We start from the raw sequence: 19,595 nt of genomic DNA, 5'->3' as shown, positions 1-19,595 counted from the left end.
TGTTCCATAAATGGACATCACTTTTCTTCCTGTGAAGTCTTTACTACTGCTTCTAGTATTTTCGGGCTTTGCAAGGATGAGGTTTCCAATGTAAAGAAATTTAACTAGTTTGAAAATTTTCTGTGGATCATGAATTACTTTTATTTAAATTATTTTACATGAGAAAATTTAGGGTTCAGTTTCACGTGGGCTAAGCTTCTTAAGCCACAAAAAAGCTATGCAATAATTCTCTCATTTTTTTAGATCCTTTCCATCACTTCAATAAACATTTCCTCTTCTTTCATTGGACTAACTCAGAACAAATATTGGATCAGTAAGACTGGTAATTTCCTTATTAAATATTTACTACAAATACTTGTGTTTTGGTTTTCTTTAGGTCTGGCAGTTACTGTATGGGGAATTATTTCTATTTTTACTGAACTAACCATAGGAGGCCTACTATACCTTTCATAAAGATCTCTTATATGATTAGTTCAAATTGAAATTATAATATTTTAGTAATATGTGTGTATATATATACATCCACAAACATTATATATATATGCACATATGTACATTCATATGCAATTTTAATGTCTTCCAAAATAGTTTGAAAGAAATGGGAAAATAACTTTTTTCAGTAAAAACAGAACTTTTAAATAATTTCCCCATAAGTGATTTTGTGAACAAAATTGATATAAGGAAATGTAAAAGTTCTATTTCAATAATTTAGAGTGTTATTTGGGAACTTTTAAGATAACGATCACCCCATTGAGAAGCTCTCTGTGCAGCTGAAGTCAATAAGTAGATGTTGGGATACTTTTCAGGATAGGAGAAAGGAAAAAAAGAGAAGATAATCAAAAGAAAAATGAATGAAACATTTGCCAACCAATTTGATTTTTTTCATAGTTTCTTTGTTTTTGTTCCTGGATAACTTCTCTTAAAATATAAGGTTCATAGTTAAGGATTAAAAATTAAAGTTGTTCAATTGTTTCAGTTATGTCCAAGTCTTTGTAAACCCACTTAAGATTTTCTTAGCAAAGATACTAGAATGGTTTGCCATTATCTTCTTCAGGTAATTTTACTTATGAGAAACTGTAGGAAACAGGATTAAGTGACTTGCTCAAGGTTATCCAGATAGTAAGTGTCTGAGGCCAAGTTGAGCTCATGAAGATGAGTCTTTTCTGATTCCAGGCCCAGCACTATCTACAACATTTAAAAAGTAAATACAACCTTGTCTTCCCCCCCCCACCCCTGCTTCTCTTCTAATTTTATTATTATTATTATTAAAGCATGAGCATGGATAATTTTTTCAACACTGACCCTTGCAAAACCTTTTGTCCAAATTTTCCCCTAATTTCCCCTACCCCCTGCCCTAGCTGGCAAGTAGTCCAATACATGTTAAATATTTTCAAATACACATTAAATCCAATATATGTATACATATTTATACAGTTATCTTGCTGAACAAGCAAAATCAGATCAAGAAGGAAGAAAAAGAAAAACAAAACACAAGCAAATAATAGTGCAAGCAAATAACAACAGGAAGAGTGAGAATGCTATGTTGTGTTCCACATTCTGTTCCTACAATTCTCTCTCTGGATGTAGATGGCTCTTTTCATCACTGAACAATTGGAACTGGTTTGAATCATGTCCTTGTTGACGAGAGCCATGTTAATCAGAATTGAATGTCCTATAGACTTCTTGTTGCCATCTATAGTGCTCTCCTGGTTCTGCTTATTTCACTTAACGTCAATTCATGTAGATATCTCCAAGCCTTTCTGAAATCATTCTGGTGGTCATTTCTTATAGAATAATAATATTCCATAGCATTCATACCATAATTTATTCAGCCATTCTCCAATTGATGGGCATCCACTCAGTTTCCAATTTCTTGCCATTACAAAGAAGGCTGCCACAAACATTCTGAACATGTGGGTCCCTTTCCCTCCTTTAAGATCTCTTTGGGATATAATCCCAGTAGAAACACTTCTGGATCAAAGGGTATACACAATTTGATAACTTTTTGAGCATAGTTTCAAACTGCTCTCCCAAATGGCTGGATCCATTCACACATCCACCAACAATGTATCAATGTCCCAGTTTTCCCACATCCCCTCCAACATTGGCTATTATCATTTCCTCTCATCTTAGCCAATCTGACAGGTATGTAGTGGTATCTCAGAGTTGTCTAAATTTGCATTTCTCTGATCAATAGTTATTTGGGGCACCTTTTTATATGACTACAAATACTTTCAATTTCTTCATCTGAAAATTGTCTGTTCATATCCTTTGACCATTTATCAATTGAAGAATGGCTTGAACTATTATAAATTTGAGTCAATTCTCTATATATTTTAGAAATGAGGCCTTTGTTAGATCCTTTGGATGTAAAAATGTTTTCCCAGTTTATTGCTTCCCTTCTAATCTTGTCTGCATTAGTTTTGTTTATACAAAAGCTTTTTAACTTAATGTAATAAAAATATTCTTCTTTGGTTGCAAATTTCTTCCTCATCCACAAATCTGAGAGGCAATGTTCTTCTAATTTGTTTATAATATCATTCTTTCTGTTTAGATCATGAACCCATTTTGACCTAATCTTGGTATATGATGTTAGGTGTGGTGTCTATGCCTACTTTCTGCCATACTAGTTTCCAATTTTCCCAGCAGTTTTTGTCAAATGGTGAATTCTTATCCCAAAAGGTGGAGTATTTGGATTTGTTGAATACTAGATTGCTATTATAGTCATTAACTATTTCGTTCTGTGAATTTAACTTATTCCATTGATCAACCTCTCTATTTCCTAGCCATTACCAAATGATTTTGATGACCACTGCTTTATAATATAGTTTTAGATCTGGTATTGCTACACCACCTTCATTTGCTTTCCTCTTCATTAATTCTTTTGAAATTCGTGACCTTTTGTTCTTCTAGATTTATTTTGTTGTCATTTTTTCTAGTTAATAAATAGTTTGATTGGCATAGCACTAAATAAATAGATTAGGTAATGTTGCATTTTTATTATGTTCTCTTGACCTATTCAAGAGCACTTGATATTTTTCCAGTTGCATAGATCTGACTTTATTTGTGCGGAAAACATTTTGTAGTTTTGCTAATATAGTTCCTGCCAAAATGGTATCGATATTCTCTGAATGGGCTGCAAGATTAGAATTTTGAAAACATGTCATTGTAATTTAAATGTTTCAATAATTCAAAGCTAATTAATATAATTGTAATATAATATATAATACATATAATTACATATCATATATAATATAAGAAATGCTATATGAATAGTTATTTGAATTGTATTAATGTAATCTTCCATACCACCCTATATTCCTCATATGCATCATGCATGTGTATTCCCAGTGTTTTTAAATATAAAAACATAGTATTTCTGATGTAATAAAACATTGTCATATTTCATTTTTTTCAAGTTTCATGAATATATTTATTTGCATAACAAGTGTCCATAGAAAAGGGATAAGTTCTTTCTCCTCAATATAATGTTTTGTTTTAATCTCAAATATTATTTCAAAAGAGATTAAAGCAGACTCTGAAAGAAACTACAAGTTAAAAGTAAAGTCACACAACCACACAAATATTGCTCTTCCACAGTAAACATTCTTTTCATCAGACTTAAAATGAAGCTAAAATACTACAGAGATAAAATAATCTCTTGTAAAATTTTCAGTTATTTAAATATAAATTCACACAAATTGACTGCAAATACTTATTTGGATGACTTTACTTATAAGAAATAAATGATTTATTGTTTGTATAAAAATGTTAATTTTCTTTTTTCTTTTATTTATTTTGAATTTAAATAAAATGGGAAAAGAAAAAAATGCTATGTGAATCGCAGAACATAAGAGAATTCAGAATAAAAAGCAATAAATTACCATTTCAAGAAAGTCTATGTAATAAATACTGAACATTGTCTTCAGAGTTTTCCATACTTTCTTTGCTTTCTTGTAGACTTTCTTTCATTCTCTGCTCTGCACTTTTTACTTCATTCTTTTCTCTCCCTTCCTTTCACCCCTCCCCCAAGAAGGCAATTAAATGTGTGTGCATATAAAATTATAAATATACACACACATATGTATACACATACCTATATATAATACATACACACATGTACACACTTATATATATACATGCATATACATACACATATACATGTACATAAATACAAGTACATACCATACACACAAACATATATACATAGATATGTATAATCATATACTTAAATATAATTATAGTCATGTGTATATAAATAAAATTATATTATGTTTATTTCTCTTTCTTTGAAGGTGGATAACATCTTCTTTCTTAAGTCTAAGTCTTTCCATATTTTTCTAACTACCAACTCATGATTCCCTATAACAACAATATTCTAACCTTGCATTGTCAAGATGTTATAAATAATTTAAAACAATATTGATTGATAACATTGACATATAGTATAATTTCCCTATTTTTCTGTTTTGATTACATGCCATTGACTTTCCTTTTTTTTCTATTGTTTTTTCTTGATTTTTTGCTTATTTTATTTTACAAGACAATTGGGGTTAAGTGACAGGGTCACACAGATTAGTAAGTGTTAAGTGTCTGAGGCATAATTTAAATTTAGGTTCTCCCGATTTCAGGCCCATGACTCTATCCATTTCATCATCTAGCTGTCCCTCCTGCCATTAACTTTCAAATTGTACTTTGTCTAATGTCAAGTTGACAACATTGTCATAAATCTGTAAAAACTGTGGGTGTGCAAGAAAATGATATGAATTAGACTTTTATTAAAGTAACAAAAGCTAAAAAGATTATAGTTGCTTGGTTTTATTAAAATTATTTTGACATCAGTATTTTTCAGTAAATCTCTTCCCCTCCAAAAAGATATAAAAAAGCAATTTTGTGAAGCTACCAGTATGTAAATCGACTCCGATAACATATTCAATGTTTCACAACTATAGTTTGCCCTTCCCTTGCAAAGAAAGGAGGAAGGTGCATTATTATAGTTCTTTCAAGTAGTTAGCTTAATATCTGTGTTTGATTTTGCTCTTTTTATTATTCTTTCAAATCATATTGTTGTCATCATTTTGTATTTTGTTTTTCTGGTTCTGATTATTCATTTTACATCAATTCACACTAATCTTCCATACCACCCTATATTCTTCATAATCACTGAGCATTAAAATTTTATCATATTCATGCATTGAAACTTAGTCATTCTCCAATCAGTGGACGTGTGTATTCTCCAGTGTTTTGTAAATATAAAAAACAATATTATGAGTATTTTGGCATAGATTAAACTTTTTATCTTTAACATATTGAGCTTATGCCTAACAGTATATTCAAGAGTATGGACATTTCAGTCACTTTCTTCAAATAATTTCAAATTGTGAGCCAGTCACTAACCATTTATTAAAATTTACTATGCAGTTAACTCTGTGGTAAGTGCTGAAGAAAAGGAAGGACAAAAGACAGTAACTGATATTAAGAAGCTTATAGTCTAATGAGAAAGACAACATGAAAACTACACAAATAAGATATATACAGAATAAAATGGAAATAACCAACAGAGGGGAGGCTCTAGAATTAAACAGTATCTAGAAAAGGTAGAATTTTGGCTGGGGCTTAGAGAAAGTCAAGGAAACCAGAAAGAAGAAAATAGAAGGGAGAGAATTAGTTTATCGGGTTTACATGGGTTACAGACAGAGACTAGAGATGGTGCATCAATGGTGAGGCTTTTCTAGGTTACCCTTCACTTGTGTAATTACATTCCTAATCTATTGTTCTTTCTTTGGTTCTTTTAATGAGGCTTGCCACTGCAAATTCAATATTCTAATAATAATAATTATTATTATTATTGTACAAGACATAAATCCTACTCCTATGAATCTCAATTCTCTTTTAAACCGTCAGGAGCATCATATTATATTTCCATGTTCTCTTCAAATTCTACAAGGTCCTCTGAATTGTCAAATGTTAGATCATTTTCTTTCATTTTGCGGTATTTATTAGATTTTGAGGCCATGTTGCCTTCTGTTGTCATTATTTTTCTTGGTGACCGATCTGTTTATGTTCAAGATCTTTTTGAGTTTCCTTCCTCTTTAAATCTTTCAGTCTCCCCTTTCCATTATTTTTATCATTAATTTCCTGAATCCTCACCCTCTGATTTTGATTTCTGTAGGGTCTAGATTTCTAAGTATCTTAACTCTAACCTTAAATGCTGAGCAATTTACAATTCGTCTACATATCTGCCTCAACTGTCTTTTGAATGGTCGGTCAGAAATGGCCAAGCTTTCCCTCAGAAGTGATAGAAAGCACAGCCTCCCTTCTATAGTTTCTTGTTTTAGTGATGACCTGTTCCACTCCCTATAATTCAGAACGTTGCACCATTTCTGCTCCCAGGTTGTAGTGTACAATAGAATTGTGCTTTTGGTGACTGTGGCCAACTTGACTGTGGAGGCCTGAGTAAACTTCTGTACCATCAAGCTGAGGTTTTTTTATAGCACTGGAAAGAGGGAAAAGGAAATGTAGTGTGGGTGTGAGTTTTTTGCAAGTTTGTGCTGGGCCCTTGATTCTTACTAGTGTAGTCTCTCCAGTAGTATAAGAGATGGGAAAGGGGTATGAAATGAGCTTAGAATCAGTAAGCTATAATTCATGTTTTTTTGGTATTTTTAAAATCTAATTTTGGATTTGAGTTGTCCTAAAACCTGAAGACAGTAGAAGTTGTGTTATCTTTGGTATAACTTCTGTTTTAGAAAGGTTTAAGAGGTCATATGATTCAGAGAAAATGTCTAGTCCTTTATCTTATTGATCACATAACCCAAGTCTTAGTTATTCCAAATAAGGAATTGAGATAATATTGCTTACATTTATCTTCCACTAAACGTTCATTTTAGACTAGCAGATTAGCTTACTGACAAATAGTTGCTAGACCCTAAGTGTTATTAAATTTTTCAAGTATCTTTTCTTTTTTTAAATTTATTTATGTATTTATTTATTTTTAACACACATAGCTTTATGAATCAAGTTAGGAGAGAAAAATTAGAACAAAAGGGAAAAAGCATGAGAGAGATTAAAAAACAGAAAAAAAGAAATGAACATAGTATGTATTGATTTACATTTAGTCTACTTAGTTCTTTTTCTGGATGCAGATGGCATTTTCTGTCCAAAGTCTATTGGGATTACTTTAAATCATTGAACCACTGTGAAGAATCAAAGCTTTCACAGTTGATCATTGTGCATTCTTTCTGTTATTATGTACAATGTGTTCCTGGTTCTGCTTGTTTTGCTCAGCATCACTTCATGTAAATCTTTTCATGCCTTTCTAAAATCAACTTGCTCATTATTATTTATTTATTAATTATTTATTAATTTCATATGCTGCAACTTGTTCCCCATTCCCCAATTGAATGTATTTCATTTTCCAATTCTTTGATGCCACAAAAAGAATTGTACATGTGGGTCCTTTTCCATCCTTTATGATTTCCTAGGGATACAGACCCAGGAATGACCACTGCTGGGTCACAGTTTTATAGCCCTTCGAACATAGTTTCAGATTGCTCTCCTGAATGGTTGAGTCATGTCATAACACCACCAACAATGCATTGATGTCCCAGTTTTTCTACATTCCCTCAACATTTATCATTATCTTTTCCTGTCATCTTAAGCCAATCTGAGAGGTATGAGATTATATCTCAGTATAGTTTTAATTTGCATTCCTCTAATCAATAGCGTTAAGTATATTTTCTTTCAAAAGAAAATTTTTCTAAATAGCAGACTTTTAAGAATCATGACATGAGGTAGAAATGTTGCTATTTCTGTTATATTTATGAAGTTACTTACCATACCATACTTCCTACCATAATACTATATTGCTTAGAAATGATGATGCATTTTTAAATGTTTGTTTTTAAGGGAATACCTGGATTTCCTGGGAGTCAAGGGTTAATGGGACAAAAAGTAAGTATTGATTAGTTTTGAAAGATCTTTTCTGCCTTAAATAAATAGGGATTGTTATATTTGTTGTATTTATATGATTGTGTAAATATGCACATGTTGTACATATATATGTGTGTCCTCCATAAAATTAAGTAACTGCTATATCAAATACTTTGTCAACATAATTGATAATTTTAGAACTTAACTTCAGACATCTCTAGGAAATACTTTTATGTAGTTCTTTGTATATTTGTGTTTCCCTAACAATGCTTACCTCCCTAATGAATGACTTCCCACTCCTGATTTCTTTCTTTCCCTTTTGCTAGAGTATTTTTAGAACTTCATCCTTCTTTAATAAAAAAAGGGGAATATTGATTCGCCTTCATTTTTCCAATGAGAAACTAAAAAGAATGAATCAATGAACGAAAGAGCATTTATCAAGTCCTTACTATATGCATAGCATGATACTACATGTTGAGAATAAAGATACAAAAGACAGTCTCATGTCTGGGGACATTAGCTTATATACTATAGCTTTAGTCTAATTGGGAGAAATAATACATAAAGGAGAATGTTGGTCAAGGATAGATATTTTGGTCTAAACAAATATAGACAGAATGAGTTCATAAAGAAGTTCAAGAAACAAACAAACAAAAAAAGTTGATTGAGTCATGTTCCAAAACAGAGATATAAGGATTCTGAAGCAGCAATAAGGGGAATGATGCTATTATGATTGGGATGGCTAAACAATTTGGAGTGAAATCAAATTTGACTATTTGGTACTGTCTGAAATAAATTTGGAGAGGCAATCACCAACCAGGACAACTTGAATCCCAAGGCAGAAATTCTTCCAAGATGGAAGTAAATGGAAGCTATCTAGATCCAATTCACATTTCATCATTTCTTTCTTCTCCTTTTTATTGCTAGATGGATTACATTAAAAAGAAAAAAAAACATTAAAAAAATCCTCAAAATAAAAAAAATAGAAAAATATCCTCAAAATAGAAAAGTTAAGAAGTATTTTCATTAAAGTTTTTAATCTGATCTATGTTTAATTTTAGGGAGAAATTGGGCCTCCTGGACCACAAGGAAAGAAAGGAGCACCTGGGTTAAATGTATGTTGATATAATTTTAAAAAATAATGAATGTACATTGCAAATGCTATACTATAAAACAATGATTATTCTAGGTAATTTAATATAAAACAAATTATTTAGCTACTTGTTTAAAATATCTAATGTTACAGAAAAGCATTTTGTAAGACAGACAAAATAAAACCAGTTTATGTCATATTTGACATAGAAACAAAACTGACTTGGAAATTCAGAAAGTTTGACTTCTTTATTTCCCTTACTACATTATCCACTTCCATGTAGTTTTATTAAGTCTGTTCCTTTATTGGACATGAACTCCAACCTTTTGGGAGTTGCAATGCATTGGATGTTTCTTGATATTGTGGAAATATATTAGGTGATTGAAATAAGATTTTTTTTTAAATGACCAATTCTTCAAATGATTTTTTGAACCACAAGCAGATGAACTGTGTGGGGTTGGCATGTTTGCCATTGCCTTATTAGACTTGACTAAAGAGCTAGTTCTCTGGTTGGAAGCATATTCTAACATCATGCAATATGCATGCATGTGAATTAGGAGAGAGTCTGCCAATAAATAGACATAATTACAGAATTTCAGTGATCTTCAGCTCTGGTTTTGACATTCCAATGTGATATTCTAATTATCCCAAAGGAAAAAAAATCAATTTTAGTTAACTTCAATTTAAAAAATATAAACATACTCACCCATTATATAGCATTGTTGCATGGTGGGTGGAGGGGTGTTGGGAGAGAAAAAGGGACAGGAAAGAAACAGATGATATTACAGTTCCAAAAAGGCTTTTTAGGACCAACTAATATGCTTGTTTCCAGAAAGACAATAAAGGGGAGCTGTGAGGAAGCAGAAATGATGGGAAAAATTACTGTAATATTAATTTAAAAAGCGGTCCTTCAAGTCTCAGCTTCATTACTAGCTAACAATGGCATGGGACTGCTTCTCTTTTCAAACATTTTAAATCATCAATCGGTAAAATGAGGGGATTGGATAAGTCTGTCTCCAAAAACCCTTAAAACTTAAATGATCTATGCTTGTGCTTGGTTTTGCCTATGAAAAGTGTAGGCCAAGTATTTAATCTTGATTCAATTTTTATAGGTAAATTAGAAACAGGAATTCTCTGAATTCAATCAATTAATCAATAAACATTTATCAAATGTCTACAATGTGCCAGGCATTGTGCCTATCACTAGAATCAGCAATCAACAGCTTTATGAGCAGAGGTTTCCAGAACAGCTTGTCCTGCCTAGTAAATCAAGAAGACTGAGTTTAGGCTAGAGTTCCCAACTGCATGCTAATTTTTTTTCAAAAATTTCTTTTGGAAGCACCAAGGATGGAAAATACAAATTCATCTAAATATTGAAGTTAATGAAAATCACATGGGACATATGACTCTGTAAAGATTCCTAAACTTATTGCTAAAAATGTTTGTTGATTTTAGTCTACAAATTCTTTTATCTACAATTATCTCATGAAAGTTGATCAGTTTTTGTATTTTGTAATGTATGAACTTTATGAATTTAATTTCATGTGCCTTAAAAATGCATCAGATGTTCTGGAAAATGGAAAGTTTTTGGTAGATTTCATTTATGAATAAATAACAATAATTTTTACCCAAAAATGTTAACCCAAGTTTTTAGAGTGAGTGTGTGTGTGTGTGTGTGTGTGTGTGTGTGTGTGTGTGTGCATGTAACAAGAATAATATAGTGGATAGATCATCTTTGGGACCGAGAAAAACAGGGTTCAAGTCTGCTTCACTTGTACTCTAGCCATCTCCTTAAAACTCTAAATTGTAGAATAGGGACCATGGACATGCTATAGCCAATTTAGTTTTAGTGGCAAAGAAACTGTTCATATCACTATTTTAAGTGATATCTTTTATTTTAAATGGCATGATTAATATGAAGGATGGCTACTCTATAACTTGAAACATTTCTTCCTTCGAGAAAATCAGGAGAATTTCTTCTGATGAAACAACCTTATTCTTATCATTAAGAAGAGAAAGAGGGAAGAGTATGAAAACAACTCTTTCTTTATAATCTTTTCTACATTAAATTATGGTTTTCATTAATTATTTTATCAAGATATAGAATTAATCAATCTAATGTGACATCTACATCTAAAATGTGACTTTTAGAATCCCCTCCCCCCCTTTTTTTTTGGAAATTACTTTTGAGGATAGGAAAGGGTATGACATTACCTCCAAAATTTTCAATTGCAACTTTTCATTTTATCAAGCTTGAAACTTTAAAAATTGCTTTCTGGAGATTTCATTTTTTAAAATTACAGGGTTTAATGGGACAAGATGGGTCACCTGGTCAGCCTGGAACACCTGGATTGAAGGTAAGCTAAAATTTAATTAGTTACAATGGAATCTTATGTATTCAAGCTCAATATTTTTATTGTTTCTTTATAACCTGTCTTCCTAGATATTAATGATTTCCATAGGCAATGTAAAAATTTAACAATGTTAAATGTTAAAGGTATTCTTTTTTTTCTTTTCTCCTCTCTAATCCTCTTTGCACTCCCTTCTCTTCTCTTTCCTTCTCTTTTCTTAAAGGATAATCATTTATTGAGAACTTGCTATATGCCAGATACCATGTTAAGCACTAAGAATACAAAGAAACTAAACTGCAAAGTATTGCATACATGAACTTGAAGGGGGAAGAGTTAAGTTTAAATTCAAAATCATGGATATCAATGACTGAGAATATGGTAGTGCCCCTAATATAAATAGGAAAGTAAATGAGCAAGGGATATTCTTGGTGGGAATATAGGGATTGAGATTTCAGTAGGATATCTTGATGGAGACATCCATTGTACAATCAATGTAGGATTGAAATTCAAGAGAGAATTTAAGAATGTGTTTGCATATATCTGCATGTACACACACATGCATACATATGTGTATATATACACATATTTATATTACATATGCATGTAGTTATATTGCATTACTATGTGCAATGAAATAATCTAGTATGTGTGCATATGCATACACATATATATGTCTATACATGTATGCGGTCATTTATGTTGAAATGATAATTGAACTAATGGGAGGGAGTGAGAGCAAAGGAAGATGAGAAAAGAGTCCATGACAAAGCTTTGGAAAGTACTTATGTGTGGATGAATTATCAAGAGAAGTGATTGAGAATGAGCAGTTATACGGGAAAGATCAATATTCAAAAGATTTTGATGAAACATACGTCTCACCATTTGACAAAGATGTTATAGATTAAAAATGTAGAAGGACACGTGTATTTTCAGACATTGTCAATATGTGGCGTTGCTTTGATGGACTTTATATATTTACATATATATATACATATATATATATTAAAAGAGAGCGCTCCTCTTTTGTGCATGAGGGGAGATTGGGTAAATTAATAGGTAATAATAGGAACAAAAACCATAAAAGAATATCAATAAAATATTTTAAAATGTATAGGACACAACAAAAAGGAAGTATAAAAATTAAAACAATTAGGAGAATTGTTACTTCATTACATTTTGGATGTAGACATATAATTAAGATACATGTGTGAATTTTTCTCCATCATGGATCAAATCATGTGACCTAAAACACAACTGAGGCATATAAATTGATACAGTATAAAAGTTCGGTGTGATAATATTGTCATCCAATCTGTTAATTTGGTTTGTTCTCTCTCAGTATATAATTATCCTATTGCAATTTTAGATTATGCCCGTGGATCTCTTGCCTGTCATAAAGGACCCCAGTAATTTATGAATTAGAATGGACTAGAGATATTTTGTTACAAATTATCTTCTGGAAATGTAACAGCAAATTCATTAGTATTTATTTGAAGAGACAATGTGACATAGTGGAAAAAAAGAGCTAGGTTCAAAGCCAGAAGACTTGGGTTCAAGTTTTATACTAGATACATACCAGTTATGTGATCCTGGCCAAGTAATTTTATCTTGGTGCTCTAGATTAGTGATATCAAACTCAAATAGAAATGGATCCCTGATGCCCCATATTGATTTAAATAAAGCACAAGTTAGCATTATCTGCAATGTATTATATTTTAAAATTATTTTGTTAAACATTTCTTAATTACAGTTTGATCTATTTTTGTAGCACTTGGGAGTGTTGATAGGGAGAAACTTGGAAGAATTTCTCACCTGTGCTATAGACATCTCAATTAACTGCAGAGAAGGTGCTGATCCTCATTGGTAGGGGGAGTATTTCAGCTTCCAATAAAGGCACTCTATCTCTATACATAATTGAAGATAATGTAATTCTATTTCATTACATTGAAAATAACTTTGATGTCATTCTGGAGGGGAGTCATTAGTGAAGTATCTCCTGAAAAACTTAGATTTTGTTCTTTGAGATTTTATAGAAATTACTTGGAAGAAACTGTCAATGGCATGAATATTAACTTTTCAGGGAACACTGAACTGGGAGTAATAGATTATATTTTTGATAATAGAAGTAGAATCCATTAAGAGCTCAATAGAGTGGAATTGTGGAAAGTTAACAAGATAGAATTTTAGAGGAATGTTATACATATTCAATGTTCAATAATCAATAAAATTTAGGAAAAGTAAAAAATTACTTGAAAGCAAATTATGTGAGAATGAAAGACTTAATATGGCTAGTGTAGGCTTGCACTGGCCTAAACTAAAATGCTTAGGGGCAATAAGAAGAATCATCATATTAAATGACAGCAGTATTATACTGGGTTTTTATGTTATTCAACAAATGTGTTTGAGGACACATAAATGAATAATGTGATATGTAAAAAAAAATAATAATTCAATTTGAGTTTGTACTAATGCAGCATCCAGCATCCTGAGAGAGAGGTAATAGTCCCAATGCTCAGGTGAAGCAATATTTGGAGTATAATTTTTAGTTCTGAGTGAAACATTTTAGGAATAGAGGTGTTAACAAGCCATAGTTTTTGAGAATCAAGGATGAGGGAAAATAGAAAATGAATATGGATTCAGAGGGTATAGAGAAGCCAGCTCTAACTAGTTTTGAAGAATGTTGGAAATCATGTCTTATTTTAAAGTGACTAAAAACTGTGTAGCCTCCCAAACTGAATAACATTCAATTCACTTTTTTGTTTTCATGTTTTAAATTATTTCTAACAGATCTTCATAAGTACTTTTAATTAATATACATGACTTAAGTTTATTGTTTCAACCTCCAAAAAACAAAAAACAAAAACAAAAAATAACCCTTTTTGATACTCTGTTAATAGGGAAATAGAGGTGAACCTGGAGTTCAAGGAATATCTGGACCTCCTGGGATCAAGGTAATTTTGCTTTTGGCTAATTAATTTGGAAATGCTTCAGAGTGAATCATAATACAAATACCATTTTCTTTTATTTTTTAAATAAAGAAGGTCTTAATGTAATGAAGGTGAAAAGCTTTTCTTTTGTTTTTTTAGTATATGGAATTATTTTAGTACAGTGATTATGAATATAAACAAAACAAATAATCATAATCAATATGGGGTTATTTTGCTTCTGTTTTGGTCATTTGCTATTATTTGCATAATGGTGAATATGATATTATTGACCCACCATCAGCAGTAATTTACTTTTGAGTTCATTTACCAAATAATGTTGATGGTTTTGTGGTTGTTGTTGGTGTTGTTTTTGTTTTTTCTGGTCTACTCATAAGTCTCTTTCTATGCCACTGGAAACAAACAAACACACTTAGGATTCTACAGATCAGGCTGTTTCAGGATTAATTTGTTCAAGGCTAAAATATGTTAGTTACTTTTATCTTCCCCACATCAAATGGTGGGCTGTCATTGTTCATTATGGGGATATTTGGATCACATTAGCAATCAGTTTATCAACAACTTTATTATGTACCAGGCATTTTGCTAAATTGTAGGGATATAAACAATAAGTAACAGCAAGTGTTTTCCATAGCTCAAAGACTTCCTTATGGACTTTTTAATTTGTATCAACTTCCTCAGTACAAAAAAGTGGAAGCAGAAGGTCTAAGGAATTGGCATACTCTGAGTCTGGTTCCATGGTTATGAAGATAGTTGAGCAGAATATAATTGGCATTTATACCCATTCAATTAAATATCCTGGAGATGGTTCAGGGTGCTTTCCCTTATCTTTTAAATATATGATTCAGTAGATTTGTACTTAAAGACTGAGGACATGGGATCACATCCCAGCTTTGCCTTTTTTACCTGTTTGAACTTGGAAAAATCATAGCCTCTCTGGACCTCAGTTTTCCTCATTGGAAAATGAAGCAGTTGAGTTATATTACTTGTAGAATATCTTCCAGCTGTATCTCAATGGTGCTATAATCTTATAACTCGTCAAAAGATATACATGTAACTTATAGTGAGAAGCAAAAAATATCTCCTATAAAATGATTTAAATGGCTTTTTATGGTCAGAAAGAGAAGATCATTTTTAATGATGGAAAATCATTAAAAGGTCAGGGATGGAGAGAATGCATGTTAAAATCCACGTTAAATCCAATATATGTATACATATTTATACAGTTATCTTGCTATACAAGAAAAATCCTTAGCCTAGATGTTAATTTAATGATATCAGTATGGGAAAAATAATTACACAGTGCAAAGTAATTTGATAGTAAAGGGGACAGGAAGCTAGAACACAATAATATCTATATATTCTTTGAATACTCCAAACATTTATTATGTAACTATTATGCTCCAGGACTCTATATCTTAATATCTAAGAAATACAGAAATCCTTATGATAGATCACTATCCTTAAAGCAATCAGTCTTTAGGAACAATGACATTTCTATGACATTTCAGAATTAAATAATGAAAAATAAAATATTCTAAATTACTAAGAAAAATATAGAGTATAAGAAGGTTCAGAGAAAAGTGAATTATCTTCAAGATGGGAGAACCAGTATTGGATTCACAAAGGAAGTAAAAATTGAATATGGCAACATCTAATGGAGTGAATAAAGAATTGATCTGGAGTAAAAAGCTGTTGTTCAATTGTTTTTTAGTCATATCTGACTCTTTGTGACCACATTTGGAGATTTTTTGGCAAAGATATTGGGGTGGCTTACCATTTCTTTTTCTAGCTCATTTTACAGATAAAGAGACTGAGGCATATATTTTTGAATTTGTATAAATCATTTAATCTCATTGGATCTCAATTTCCTCATTTGTACAATGAGGAAACTAAAACAGATGGTTTTAAGTTACCTTTTACTTCCTGGTTTATGATACATATGAACAATAAACTTATATTATCTCCAATGAGGGAGAAGTCTGAACAGAACAAGCAAAGTGGGTGATGTTTCTAAGGAAATGTATAGCATTTAAACTACAATAAAAATGTCAATAAGTCAACAATATATAATTACACAAATATTTACTATATAATTACACAAATATTTACTATGACTGGAGCACCTTGCTAAGAATTAGGAATACAAAAAAAAAAAAAAAAGGCGAAGGCAATCTCTCCTCTCAGGGAACTCATCTTTTGAGATACAATGATATAAAGTATTTCAGGATATCAACAGCTATAATTTCATGAATGAGGGCTCTTTCTTAAGAGAAACAGACATATCTTATAAAAATATCTGCTAGCCTTCAAAAAGCTTTCTGTATTCATAGCAAAAATAATGTTTTACTTTTCATTTATTTATTTAATTATTTTAAAGACACATTGCTCTATGAATCATGTTGGGAGAGAAAATCAGAATTAAAGGAAAAAGCATGGAAGAGAAAAACCAAACAGAAAAAAAGAAGTGAACATTTCATTGTGTTGATTTACATTCATTCTCCATAGTTCTTTTGCTGGATGCAGATGGCATTTCTATCCAAAGTCTATTGGGATTGCCTTGGATCACTGAATCACTGAGAAGAACCAAATCTTTCATAGTTGATCATCATACATTCTTGCTGCTATTATATACAATGTATTCTTGGTTCTGTTTATTTCATTCAACATCAATTCGTGTAAATCTTTCTAGGCCTAGCATTTCCATCCTTTCTGTTATTGTTTGCTTACATTCTTGTTTTCCTTCTCAGATTTTTTTCTTTCTTTCTAGATCTGATTTTTCTTGTATAGCAAGATAACTGTATAAATATGTATACATATATTGGATTTAACATATACTTTAACATATTTAACATGTATTGGACTATCTGTCATCTAGGGGAGGGGGTGGGGGGAAGGGAAAAATATATAAAAAATATATAAAAATATATGTGTTTAAAATGCTTCCTAAAAATGACAAAATACTTTAAATAATTGGAGGCCTATCAAGAGTTCATGGCTGTGCTCTGCTAATATAATAAAAATGATGATAGTAAATTACTTTAAATTAGAATAATACTAATTAAAGTACAAAGAGATTACTTCATAAAACTCCATAAAGTAATAACAAATATCATTTGGAAGAACCCAAATGATAGGCTGCCTATCTGTTGGGAAATGCTGAATATGTTATGGTATATTAATATTATAATGGAATATTATTGATCTATGAGAAACGATGAGCATGCTGATTTCAGAAAAGCCTGGAAAGACTTGTATGAACTGATGCTGAATGAAGTGAGTAGAACTAGAGAACATTGCACACAGAAAAAACAAGATGATGTGATGTTCAACTGTGATGGACTTGGCTCTTTTCAACAATTAACTGATTCGAGGAAATTCCAATAGACTTGTGATGGAAAGAGCCATCTGCATCCAAAGAGAGAGAGAGAGAGCAATGGAGATTGAATATATTGTTGTTAATTGTTTGCTTGGTTTTTTTTTTCCTAGTGTTTTTTTCTTTCATCTTTTTATCTGATTTTTCTTGTGCATTGTGATAAATATAGAAATATATTTAGAAGAATTGCACATGTTTAACCTAGATTTCTTGCTGTCTATGGGATGGGTTTAGAGGGAGGAGAAAGGGAGAAAAAAATTGAAAAACAAGATTTTACAAAGGTGAATGCTGAAAACTAGTTTTGCATGTATTTAAAAAATTAAACATTATTAAAAATAAATATTTCTAGGCCTTTCTAAAATCAGCTTGTTCATCAATTTTTTTATAGAACAATAATATTCTATTGCCTTCATATACCACAGTTTGTTCATCCATTCCCCAATCGATGGTTATCTACTCACTTTCCAGTTCTATGACATTTATAGCACAAATAAATAAACAAGCAGCTACATGGCTAGTGACCTTCTGATGATATACCTCTCCACGTTTCGCTAGTAGTACTTCAGCAGTCAGGATCATAATTGAAGGCTCTACCATGTATTTGGCATGACCTGCTAAAACTTTAATAATATAGCACTTTAGGATTTTAGTAGAGAAAAATTTTAAACTGGTAGTATTAAAATAAGTAAATTAAACATTTATGATTAGTATGCCATAAATAATTGAGATTAGGATTTAGATTGACTAAGAGAAATAGATATGAGAAAATACAATTCTAATTTCTTTTTACTAGGTAATATGTACAACATGCATCAGTCACTTTGAAAGACCTAATGTGAATAACATATTTCAAATAGGAGTATTTTGAGGAAAGGCAGTGTTTGGACTGAATGCATCATAATATATAAATGATATTTATTGGAACCATTCTGTTTCCTAAGGGAGAACAAGGAATATCAGGTCCCCCAGGAGAACCAGGATACCCAGGCTTACCTGGGACACCAGGGAAAAAGGTATGTATTTATCTTGATTTCTTTTTAGTAAACTCTTTTCATGAATCCTTTTAAAATTAATATAGTAATACCATTTTAACATATAATCATTCTGTTTTTTAGAATTTATTGTTTGTTTTGCCTTTTTTTTTTGACAAAGCATTTATTTTGTCTCCTTACACTCTCCCATAAAGAAAGAAGGTACAAAGGAAAGAGGAAAGAAAAGAGGAAGGGAGACTTCATAACAAATAGCAAAACCATGCCAAGCATATTCTCTTATTGACCATGTCCAAAAGTATATGTTTTCTTCTGTACTCAGAGTCCATGATCCTTCTATCAATAAATGAGTAGCACACCTCCTTAAGGGCTCTCTGTAATTTAAATTTGTTACTGCATTGGTCAGAGTTCTTAAGTCATTCAGTATTCTTGTTCTTTATAATGTTGCAGCCATTTTATAAATTCTTTTCTTGGTTAAGCTCTCTTCAATTTTTATCTTCTAAACAATTTCTAAATTTCTAAACAAATTCTAAAACAATTTAAAGAAACTTTGATTTTTATTCTATAATTTTAAAAAAAATTCCTTTGAAAACCTGTCCATTATTTATAGTTTAAAAATAAATCTAAGGGGCAGGTAGGTGGTATAGTGGTTAGAGCACCAGCCCTGAAGTCAGGAGGACCTGAGTTCAAATGTGGCCTCAGATACTTAACAGCTCCTTGCTGTATGACCCTGGGCAAGTCACATATGCCTCATCAAAAATAAATGAATAAATAAACCAAAAAAAAAATCTATCTCCATCCTTCTATCTTTTAAGTAGTTCTTAATAAGTATTCAGCAGTGTGATACAATGCCTCAACATGAATTCTCAAGCATATTTATACCAAATTATCTATTTATTTTTCCCAATAATA

The 19,595-nt window shown here is 31.2% G+C and overlaps 1 protein-coding gene across 1 annotated transcript in view; it reads left to right on the top strand.

Annotated features, from left to right (window-relative positions):
• Positions 1-19,595, top strand: part of COL21A1 (collagen type XXI alpha 1 chain) — a 245,391-nt gene that overhangs the window by 203,112 nt on the left and 22,684 nt on the right. Inside the window, exons 18-22 of the mRNA XM_051997183.1 lie at positions 7,906-7,950; positions 8,991-9,044; positions 11,326-11,379; positions 14,271-14,324; positions 18,636-18,707. Coding sequence (XP_051853143.1) covers positions 7,906-7,950; positions 8,991-9,044; positions 11,326-11,379; positions 14,271-14,324; positions 18,636-18,707 — 279 coding nt within the window. The remainder of the gene's footprint in view (positions 1-7,905; positions 7,951-8,990; positions 9,045-11,325; positions 11,380-14,270; positions 14,325-18,635; positions 18,708-19,595) is intronic.

This window comes from Antechinus flavipes, chromosome 4 (assembly GCF_016432865.1).
Source record: "Antechinus flavipes isolate AdamAnt ecotype Samford, QLD, Australia chromosome 4, AdamAnt_v2, whole genome shotgun sequence".
In the NCBI taxonomy this organism is placed as follows: domain Eukaryota; kingdom Metazoa; phylum Chordata; class Mammalia; order Dasyuromorphia; family Dasyuridae; genus Antechinus; species Antechinus flavipes.
Note: the sequence above shows the minus strand (reverse complement) of the source record. Positions and strands in the feature narration are given on the sequence as shown.